Raw genomic sequence first — 12,115 nt, 5'->3', positions numbered from 1 at the left:
AAACCAATCACTATTAGCTCAGCGATGTAATATAAATATTCAGCTTTACATTGAGGCTTACTATTTGAAACAACCTGTTTCTAAATTTGTGAGTATTGTTGCTCAAGCAATTTTGATATGACAAGCAAAGCCCCATGGGGTAATACATATTTCTAGTGGGGGCTACAACTTGTTACCATGTTTTTTATTCACACCATCTAAATGAAACATCTCAGGCATTAAATTTACTGGGATAGTGAGAAAAAGATGAGCTTTCTCCTATCAAAATCTGAAGTTTGATGAGGTAGAATGGGATGATGAGGCTGTCGATATGGTCACACACCTTTAAGATTTATATTGTGCGCCTGTTGGCAAACATTCACAGACGTGTAAAGTCAGAAGCATATATTTCTACCTATAGTCTAAGAAACTTAGCCATGGTAAAAGAAAGTATTACAGTAGTGAAATGAAGATTGTATACATCCTTTGAGTATGGCAACATCCTTGTCATTTGTGTACCTGCAGATTTGACTAGTCACAATTTGCCTCCAGAGCAATGTTTTAACTTTTGAGATTTGAAAAATAAATAAATCCTATCAAAATCTAGGGTCTAGCTGCAATGTGACTTTGTGCTCAAACAGACAAACTAAGGAACCCCAGACGGGTTAACTGGAAGTGGGTCTAGGATTATGTGAAGCAGGGAAAGTGTCATGTCATTGTTGCTCACATTGCATTGTAAAAGAATTGTGTTTTAGGAAACTTTTGGTAAGTATCTTGCAAATAACCTTCATGTTCAACTGTAAAAAATTAACATAAATGTGTCTTGACAGAAAAGTGAGAAAACACAATCTAAGAACTGAACCCTTCACAGAACTGAACCCTGTATACCTTTTGAACATTATAGGAAAATTATTTAATTTGTGTTTATTGTAGAACTTTCCTGCTGCGATCATGTGGCGTATAGCATAGGAGGCTGATGGGAATGTGTGTTATTGCAAAAACACGATAGGTCAGGTCTGAGAATGTTTCAGCTGGCGTACCGAGAGTTCCATGATGAACATGAAATTAGTAATTTACCTATAGTGTTTAATTTGTAACACAGCTATGTTCAGCCATAATGTATGTAATCAGCCAGACTGATCTACTATCAGAAAACTAACATCATGTCTTGATAAAACCCCAATATTCTGGGAATCTACAGATATGAATTCCCACTCTCATGTTGGATTATAATGATGCCTCTAAAGATGTGTCTTAACTTTAAAGATTGATTTTAGGCAGCTGGTTGCATGCCTTGTAGATGGACAGACAGACAGACACACAGAGCAACATCCAGACAACACGACATACATCAGCATAGCTCCATAGCATCCCTGGGAATCAACAAATACGACTTAACAATATCATGTTGGATGAATTAAGATGCATCTAAACCTTGAGGATTGACTTACAATAGGTAGTTGCATGATGGTAGACAGACAGAACGACAGACAGACATACCTTGACTAGCTTAGGTTCTTGGAATTGCAGACGTTGGAGCACATATACCGTAGAATTCCGTCTAGAAGTATATATGCCTCTAAACGAGGGTTTTTCTTAACGAAAGATATGAAAGGCCAATACCCTTCTCAAAAACATTGCAATAGATTGGTCTTACAAATATACATGTTTGTACAGCCGCCTTTATCAGTAATATAGTTGTTCAAACTCCAAATAACGTTTTTTGTTGAGAGTGTCTGCCTCTTGTCTCTTGTGTCAAAAAAACCTTGTTTAGAGGCATATATATGCTTGTAGACGGAATTTTACGGTATTGTCTGTAAGATAGAGGTTAACATTGATGACAAAGCTTTTGTGTAAGGAAACAAACCTGGCTCTAAATCTCAGCTAGACCAATGAATAAATCAAATCAAAATTGCCTTTCACTGTAGCTCATCTGTAAAAGGTGGGCAGATGACCCATGATAGAGACCTTGTTACAGTTGTTCCCGATCAGGATAGCACGCAATTTGCCTGCTCATGTGTGAGTGCTCTTAGCTATCCCTAACCCCTTCCCCCACATAACTTGACCTGGTTGAAATTTGTCAGCGTTATTGCCATGATTTAAACTGTCAATGCCTAGATCTGATTTATGTTAAAAAAGGTGTACAGACAAAATCCGCTAACAAACATAACTTTTTTATTATAATGTTTTATCGCAAACATGTAGTACCCTTGACATATAACCATCCCCTAATTGATTTGAACAAAAATGTAGCTCCAGTCAGACAAGTTCCTAGAAAGAAGGAAGGTTGGTATTAAGATAATTACACCAGCTGGACATATTATTATTTTTATCCAGGATGTTTATGCCCTCCAACCAGGGGTGTGTCTGAACTATTTCTTGGTACTTGGCCAGTCAGGCAGGTAACCAATACAGGTTGCCAGCCCAACAGGAACTTTACATATGCAATATACTAGTACTTATAGTCTTACTGAAAAGGCTAGATTGCTAACAGCCAGTCAGGCTTGTAATTTTACCATTTTACTTCCCATCAACAACATTTGTTACTAGCCACTGATGGTCAGGATTATGTTATCATCATCTAAATTGTCCACAAGCTTTAGTTTTCCCCTAATGCTTTTTTTTTTTAATCAAAAGGTTTTTATGAAATTGCAAAATCAGAATGTTATTGGTAGCCTGTTTAGTTACAAACCTGGTCAAATTTACAATAGCACACATTTATGAAAGTTGCACTTTGGTCCATTCAACTTCCAGAGAGGATGCAAAATTTGGATTGCATTCTGTATTAAACTTTATGCTTTGTGATTGTGAGAATTGATTGGACTTAAGTGCAATTTTTAAACTGCATCTTTTCTAACATAATGAGCTATTGTGACTGAACATGATATGTAAATTGGATCTGATGTGTAAAACAAAATAGGCTACATTTTTTCAATTTTGTAGGAAAGTTTCATCGCCAGACCCAAAAAAACAGTAAGCAGTTGCTTCTTGAAACTAAGCAGGACTCATGTGTCCAGTGTAGATTCTATCCAGGCCCATCAAAGTGACTTATAGTTCACCTGTAGACAGACCTTATACATGTAGTTTTCAATAATAAGCCTTTGTATAACAACCTGTAAAGCAATTAACAAGAGATGAATCCTGTTTGTTATATGACAAGCCAGAGAAGACTTCCCATAATGCATTTCTCCCATTTTAATTTGCTGCGCTGATTTGTTATCTAGTGCAACATGGGTCGATAGTGACAAAAAGTACCTCAATGAACAGAGCACATCCAGATCTTGCAGAATATGTTTATTTCTTGACTATCGACCAGTCTCAACATGAAAACTAAGGGAACCTGTACAAATTAATAGAAGTGTCATCTGCTGTAAAAAAGTGATGCATCATGTTGCAAAGGATTCTGGGAAAGGTACAATATCTTCTCTGATGACAAGATATATGACACAGGTATAGACTGCAATGGACACTTAACTATTGACCAATCATTACATGATGACACATCAGTCAGTGATGTACCCAGGGGCGGTTTGGGTGCTTCAACCTCTGAGTTGTCTGTAAAATGAACTTATTATGGACATATGTCCCCCTTTCAGGGTTAAAGATGTCTGGATATGCTCATCTGCCAAATACCTTTTACTTTGAATGGTGTAAAATTGGTCATATTTAGACATGACAGATATGTCCTTTTGCAAAAATTTTGAATTTTTCATGCTAATTTGACCTTAAATCAAATGACATTTATGCTCATTCAGTGTCTATGAAATGTGAAATATTTGAAAATGTGATGGCTGTCTATTCCAGTGGGTACAGCTTTATGATACCTTACTTTAGTGTATACAAATTATGACACCCCTACATGTGTCATAATTCTTTCTCCCAAAGAAAATGGGGGGTGGTTTGTGTATACATATGCCTCCTAGAATCTGAAATTGGATCATACTTGTGGTACATACCTGTATGGTTATTTGTATTGAGTACCCACTCCCCCAGGAGAATCAGTTCTGAATCTATCAGTTCGGAGGAGTTGGAGTAAAATACATGTAGCTTGTATACTTTTTTCCAACTTTGAAGCCTGCTAAAAATCTGTTGACTGATCAATCCAATTATCATGGCATATTTTGTATTGTAGGAGTTTATTAAATAATGTTTTTTTGTATATGTAGAGATTTTGCTCAATCTTAAAGTTTTCTTGTTTGGTATTTCACAGATTGTTATAGAGTGATTATAAAATTAATTAAATATTTATTTGATTGGTAAATGTATTTTTCAAATTCTACCAGAATTGCTCATTTGTAAAAATCAACATTTCTGCATTGATGTTTTAAGACATTTTGTACTTATATTTAGATTAGTATGTGTTTAGTAATACTAAAAATGCATGAATGCATGGAATATTGAAATTAAGTGATTATAACCAATAACATTTGACCTGCATGCAAATATGTTTGTTTTTATTGTTGTGATTGAGGATCATATGTGCATCATTCAAGCATATCGATAGACCAGTCCCTCGCCTTTGTTGATAAACAATGATGTCAAGTGGTCTATACTAAGCTCCCACCTCTCTACATCAGATATCCAGTGGTCCATGTGACCTTCTTGTTTCCCACAGCAAGGAACGTTTATGTATATGTCCTTCATGAATTAACTACCATACATGTTTTTAATTAATAATCATCAAAATAGTCATCATGCTAACTATAACTTCTTTCCTTCATTCTAATGCAACTAATTGAATTATTTGATTAAATTGATATCATCATAGATCATTATTCATGACATAATTTAATATTGATGGAGGTTGTGGCTATGGCCGGGGGCCATGGTTTCAAGATTATCTTGATCAATTCCATTGGTTTAAGATGATGCTAGTCTTTTCAAATTTTGAAACTTTTGACAATTTTGTTAACATGATGGGCTTTTAAAAGAATAAAATGATATGATGGCATAGACTTGTGTATAATTTAAAAGAACACCATTTTATGTAGGCTATAGGTTGAAAGAAAATTTAAAAAATTCAGATTATAATTTGAAGTCAAATGATATATTATTTTAAAGCTTTTATAAAGACATACTTTGTAAATATGAAATAAAACCACATTGACTGGGGCAAACTTTACGAGAGGTTCGTGGTGGACGGTCCCATTTATCGAAACTGTTAACTATAACTAATATGTATGTTTCTGTGTCTTTTATTGTTGTATCAGGAACCTATATCTCCTTTTGGTGATGTGTTGAAAACACCATGTGGTCAGGTAAGATTGCTTTTGAAAACATGAAATTGTACCAAAGTCTCGCGCTTTACCAACTGAGCTAATGGGGTTGAGACACAAATTTGCAGGTTTACTTGTTCGTATAGAACTATGTGTATTGATGATTTGTCCAAACCCTTTACACTTTTGTGGATGGGGCTCTTCATGTTTGCATGTTTTATAATCTCTCGGTAGTAAAGCACAATGCTAACTATCAGATTTTTACGGTATGTTGTCTTCCATACCCAGACTTCCATCCCTGCTGAAACAAATTTCAGTTCTGCAGGGATGTATAATTCTTGCATTTCGCTATCTATGTGCCCCCATTCGGTTTAAATGCGACAGTCATCATATCGCATTGAATTGTGGGAAAATTGATCGACAAGCCAGACCCGGAAGTAGATATCACCAAGCACTCGGACATAATTTCTCATTCAGTTGTCACAAATAAGCCGTAACACAGGAACATTATGTGTTTAAATGTCAATATAATTATGTTACACACAAATGCACACTAAACAGCAGTTTACAATAATTGTATTAGATCCATTTTCGATCTATTGATCACACAGAATCCTTGGTGGAGCTGTTTTCAGCATTAATATCACACTCGCATAAAAATCCAATGGTGGCTAGTAAGGCGATGTCGACGCTGGAGGTCAAAAATTGGACTAGCAAGAGCAACTGTTGGCGGCACATTGTATTGTGAAATGCGAGAATTATTGGGAGGTTAATCATGCCTTGGTTTGCAAACAGGAACTGAAAGCTAATTGAGCATGCGTTATTTTTCTGTGTAATTTTTTTTTTTGATTCAAGAAATGCATTTCTGTTGATAGTTATAGAAGACTTCACAGTGGGTATCTGTGATAAACCAAAGGGCTTCAGCAAATTTGCAGTTGGACTGGTTAAAGGGACATTCACAAATTTTGAGTTATATAATTTGTTAACAAATTTTGTTTTACAGTGGCTCCACTTACACTTTTCACATATTAATGTTAAATTATGAGTGCAACATACATGTATAATGAAGTCAAATTAAGGCTATTCTAAAATGTGGATTTCAGCTCTTAATAGCACAGGGTCAGAATTTTGTTTCGCAGTGCGAGAATCAATCTTGCTTCTTGCAGAATAAATTTGCGAGAATCATTAGATTCTTGCAAATCAACTTCTGTGTAAACTGCTAACGTTTGCGAGAATCGACTTTGATTGATGCAAATCTGTTTACAAGAATCTTTGCGAGAATCGATTCTCGGATTATCGCTGTAATCGTGACCCTCTAGCCCATTGAGTAAATATTGTAGAATGGTTGATTTTGTTAGCTCAATATGTCTACTTTAATGTTCTTATGAGGGAAAATAAATTACTGGCAACAAGGTATTTATTTCATCTTATAAACCAGGCCATTCAAATGAAAACCATGCATGTGGAATCAGTAATTTAGATCTTAAACCAGGTTGGGATGAGCGATATTTCATATAAAGTTATGTGTTTAATTGATTTTGATCAAGTATATGGAAAACAATTGACACTGCATAAACATTGGATGATCGAGGTAATGATCATATGGATGTCTCCATTGGTTAGGCACTTGCATTTATAAAGTGGCAATGTTAGACTAACTATGATGCAATTTTATCAGTTTCGCTGTCGAGCAATGATTAAAGGAGGAAATAGGAAAAGTGATCCCACCCGGGAATTGAACCCAGGACCTTAGGAGGTAGGGTTAAGTGACCACTTATAGGTTGAATTCCTAGTCTGCCTAATCATGAAGCTCCCGTGGCCAAGTGGTTAAGGCACTGGTCTCATAAACCAGAGGGCCTGGGTTCAATTCCCGGGCGGGATCACTTTTCCTATCTCCTTTAATCATTGCTTGATGGCGAAACTGATAAAATTGCATCATAGTTTGCTTATTCCTGTCGAAAAAAGCCACTGTTTTTCATAATTGTTAAAATTTACTTGTTAAAATCCTATTACGTTTTGTTCTTTACAACAAAGGTGACATTCAACAGATATGCATTTCTCTCATGTGGTTGTTTCTGCACGCTATTGTCCACCATTTTCATGAATCTTGATCAAATTTAAGAACGTGGTTTATCAAAGCAGCCAGCATAATCTTAATTTGAATTATTTCATCCATATTATTACACAGGAGACTGATGAGTGTGACTATGCAGAACTTGTAGAAGACGACAAAGACCAGGCCAAGATTATGGCAACTCACTCGGCACGCCGTTCACGAGTCATGCAACAAGCGCCACAAATCAACGCACCACCAAAGGTAAGCTTAGGCAAAAAATGAAGAAGATATGTACGTCTGGTCTCACTGGAGGTACTTGAAAATGCAATGCAGTATAAGTTTTTTCCTCTTAGTTTTCAGTTATTTTCAGACTGCACAGATGATTTTGTTAAAAATTATGATAAATAAAAAAAAAAGGACAAGGAGGGAAAAAACCTAGAATAAATAGAGGAAACTTTCTTTCCCTATAACTCGACAACTATCGAACCACAAGCCTTGTGACTCTCTTACATTGTTGATCTCAAGTCATACAAAAGATGCTATACAAATCAACATTCCTCTATACTGAATACACAAATAATTTTGCATAAAGATATTTTCACAATTTGAAGCAAAAGGAAATTTTAGCAATTTGTTGATTCACAGTTGCTCAATCCTGCACCATATGTATTATGAAGTGCCTGACAAAGACAGAGAAAGTGCATAAAGATATTTTCACAATTTGAAGCAAAAGGAAATTTTAGCTTCAAAGATTAGGAAGTAATTTTAAGGAAAATATTTCAACATTTCCAACAGCTGCTGTAGATTGAAAGAAAAATGAAGGGACTGAATTGGTGAAAATCTCTTTATTTACTCAACACTATACCGGCAGACGTTTCCCACTCAGCAGTGTATAAGCTTTGCATCCTGTGAACAGAATAAGAATCAACAAAACCAATTACCATGGATTTCCTAAATACACCCCTGTCCCTCCCTATCCCACTACTGGGCTTAAATTTGTCTTGACATTGTAAGCTGTCATCACACACTCTTGTGTGAAATTCTGAACACAATTGAGTGGCCTAGTATAAAAACGGCCCATGGCACATTTTTAAAAAATAGAGGGCGCTGTTGAAAAATGTCAAAGGTCAGCAAAGGTCATCCATACAAACATAACACATCATGAATGTAATTCGGGAATGTTGTCAATTTAATCTTTTAAGCATCAAATTTCTTATGTATTTTATTGAACATTCGTACATTTACAGTGCCGATTTCTCCCAATGACGAAAAATGTGCCATGGGCCGTTTTTATACTGGGCCACTCAATTTTGATTCTAGTGTGAAAAGTAAGGCTAGGCTTTACAGTATGCCATACACAAGCTGCACTTTATTCCGTGATTATGCAGTGTTCACAAAATAATTAGAGAGTGTATGACAGGTGTGGCATACCAGATCCTAAAATTGTTCCTGTCATTTTTAATAAGTGATGTGATCAAACAAAATCAGTCTGAAGTCGGGCATATTCAATTTTCAGTTTTTGACAGGATTGTATAAAGTATTTGCAAAGGTACATTTTGCAGCAAATGCCATTGAAATCAAACAGTTAGTTCCAAAGATATGAACAGTTGAAATGTTGCTAAAACAATAGACAACAAAAGAAAACTTTTTCCTTTGTCTGTCTATATCAGGAAATCAATATTTCTGGCTTTGACTGAATTTGCTTGATCACATCACATTAAGAAAGACACACCCATGGACTTCCTTTCACATGAGTGTATGCATTTTGACTGGAATAACCCAATTGATACAAAATCACCTTCATAATTACAGCACCCTATGATTTTCTTACATATAGCTTAATTTAGATTCTATCTTCATTCCAAAAGAAGAAAAACACACACAAGAGACGTGAAAATTTCAACTGATTTCTGTCTTTTTCTTCATGTTTTTCTCTCATTTTTATATTTCACAGCCACAAAGGGGACAAAATAACAACTTGGCCCCACCTTCACCAACCTCACCTACTCCTCAGGGGTCACGATCCCGGTCCAAATCACCACATGGAAAACGGAATTCAGGCGGTAGACCCATTAGACCGCCGCCTACCAGACCAGGAAGTTATCTTAGTCCGGACCAGAATGGCAATGAAACATCAGTAAGACTAAATATTTTTTACAGTAATAGAATATTTTATTTGATTGTTTAGTGATTTTGGTTATTTTCTAAATTTTGATTCACCAAACAGTGAATTTAATACTGATGTTAAACTTCCTGAAGGCTTAAAGAGACTTTGCAAAGAAAAGATTTAGTTACGGATCTTCTGTAAATCATATGGTAAATGCAGTGCATTTCTGAAATGCTCAATACACATGTGGACCACAGAAATTAGTGAAAAGGGGGTGTTCATTTGTTTGTCCAGTCAAGAAACTCACACGACTCATTTATGGTTACAAAACACTGATTTTAAGAGAAAAAAATTGATTAACTTATTATTTATGGTTTATTTATTGCCTTGATAAAAAATGTGTGCAATATTTTCTTGTTTAATAGGTATTATTGCTAGAGATGTAAAACTCATTCAGGTTGTGTTTTGAAGAAAACAATTAGTCATGCATGTGTACACTAACCTATCTGAGTGCCCCCCACCCCCTGGTCTTTGCATCAAACCAGCCTATGATGTTCTGATTACATAAGCCTTCAAATTAATACATTCAAAATTAAATTCAATGTTTGTGTACATATGTTTGAGTTGTTTACCTGTCACTGTGTATATTGCAATTTTGTGCAAGTTTTGTCATTATAGTGAAAGACAGAGATAAAAAGACTAAATTGCATCTGACGTCAGGGCAAAGGCGTGCTGTGATTGGTTGCCGACCTGTGCAGTATGGCATTTTCTGTCTACTTGTCAGAATGTTAGACGTGAACTACTCTTTTTACCTCTGTCTTTCATTATAGTAATCACTACATCACTTGGTCATTACTTCTTATTGGCCAATTCAAGTATCCATCGTAATTACCTCATCAATATTTATTAGGTAGTTACAATAAGTTTCCAAGTGTGATATTTTTGGCAATTTCAAGTCATGCCAAAGTAATCATTTCTTTTACTTCAGTTTAGCCATTCTGCAATAGTTAGAACTAATTTCATGAGTGTTTAGTGATATCACAAGAACATAAAAGCTGATGATGAGACATTTCAAGTTTTAAATTGAGATGTTTTCAACTTTTTTGGCATGGATAACCAATCACATGACCACAACATAGTCCCCAGACTATTTTAAACTCAGGAATACAGTATCATTATGTTATATTGTGAAGGTATCAGTCCAGCCCAAAGTGTGTGCTAGCTCATCAAACAGCTACGAGCAAATGTCACATCATCTGTAGATATGTATATATTATTGGGGTAGCGTCGTTTCAGTTACAGCATTTTATTTAGCTACTTCTTGTGTGTTTTGCTAATTGGCAAGGCATTTTACCTCTTTCAATATGTACAATGTGCATGTGCTGCCATTAAGCTGTAAAGTTGTTATGGGGGGGGGGGGCAAAACACTTCAAAACTTCACCCAGATTTTGATAATGTAGGAACAATTATATACCATTCAAGTGGAAAACATAAAAGCAATCAAAGAAAGACAAAGTCAGACATTTAATTTGACAACACAGCTTATGGCACATGCATTAGGTGCTTTGCTTTACTTTGCCACTTTCATCACAGTTTTAAAAGTGCAAATGTTTAGAGAATTTGCTGGGAAGGTAGCAGGATCTTTTTGCAAAAACATGCACAAATATTACATACAGGAATTGGAACTCATGCTACTGAAAACATATAAGATGGATACTCAACATCAGCAATGCACATGCACCCCATTCAATCACCCAGTGAAAGATCTGAAGACATTGTATGCTTATTCTTTTTACTATATCTAAGATGTTTAGACATATTTTGTGAGACCAAATTAATATAGTGCATGGGCATAAGTTACAGTTCAGCTAATTACGAAGCAGCCTCTGTGGTATGATTTAATCTTTTGAGTATGGCTTATAGACCTTTTTCGTAATTGCCACATGAAAAAAAAAAGTCAAAAGCGAGGCAAATTTCGCCGTAGATGGGGTAAACGTGATTGAAAAAATATCGCCCCATATACGGCGTAAAGGTGGGCAATTATGAAAAAGGTCTATAGTTTATGTGAATATTGTCTTCAGGTCCTTTACTTGGAAAATATGTGATTATACTTTTCTACCTGTCTGACTAAGTCGGACTCATTTCACAATACATCATGCCAGAGAATAAACATACAATTTAGTGCTATTTCATGTACATTGTAGTGTTTCTTGAATACAGTGTCTTAGTTAGAAACAAGCGCTTCCTCCGGGTGGAAAGGGGGGGGGGGGTACTCAAGCTTGGATTTGGGTAGGGATGTATCTCCAAGAAGAACATTTGACCCAGAGTTTTGGCCAAATTAAACACAATTTCGTGAAATTTGCTCCAGTTAGGTACATCTGCTCCCCCCATCAAAAATATTTTTTTAAAGTGACACAAAAAATGTGTCTTGTTGTTCATGTGAATCATGGATATATAAATGGACGTCCATGGGTATATAGATTATTAATATTTATTATAGGTGTGTTTATGCTATGCACATTATTTATATATCCATGCATTAATATATGGGATGTTCAGAATACATTGAGCTGACTCGCCAGACTGATATGCAATGGCGATATAAGCAATTGAATGAAATGGTAATTTATTTTTGTGTCCCCTCATTTGTTCAGCTCAAAATTAAAGGGGACAGACATACACATTTTGTGGAGAAAAAATACCAATTTATTTTTTATGGAAAAGTTGCAATACTGTTTTAATTTTTTCTAAAACATG

At 35.5% G+C, this 12,115-nt stretch overlaps 1 protein-coding gene and 1 non-coding gene across 2 annotated transcripts in view; both read left to right on the top strand.

The window, feature by feature from the left end:
• LOC140171444 (myosin-IIIb-like) overlaps positions 1 to 12,115 on the top strand; it is a 70,716-nt gene that overhangs the window by 54,052 nt on the left and 4,549 nt on the right. The window contains 3 exon segments of the mRNA XM_072194705.1: positions 5,190 to 5,237; positions 7,384 to 7,512; positions 9,206 to 9,388. Of these exon segments, the coding sequence (XP_072050806.1) occupies positions 5,190 to 5,237; positions 7,384 to 7,512; positions 9,206 to 9,388 (360 nt within the window).
• Positions 7,005 to 7,078, top strand: Trnam-cau (transfer RNA methionine (anticodon CAU)). The gene has a single exon. It is a non-coding gene; the product is annotated as a tRNA-Met (tRNA).

The sequence above is a fragment of the Amphiura filiformis genome, chromosome 15 (assembly GCF_039555335.1).
Source record: "Amphiura filiformis chromosome 15, Afil_fr2py, whole genome shotgun sequence".
In the NCBI taxonomy this organism is placed as follows: Eukaryota; Metazoa; Echinodermata; class Ophiuroidea; order Amphilepidida; family Amphiuridae; genus Amphiura; species Amphiura filiformis.
Note: the sequence above shows the minus strand (reverse complement) of the source record. Positions and strands in the feature narration are given on the sequence as shown.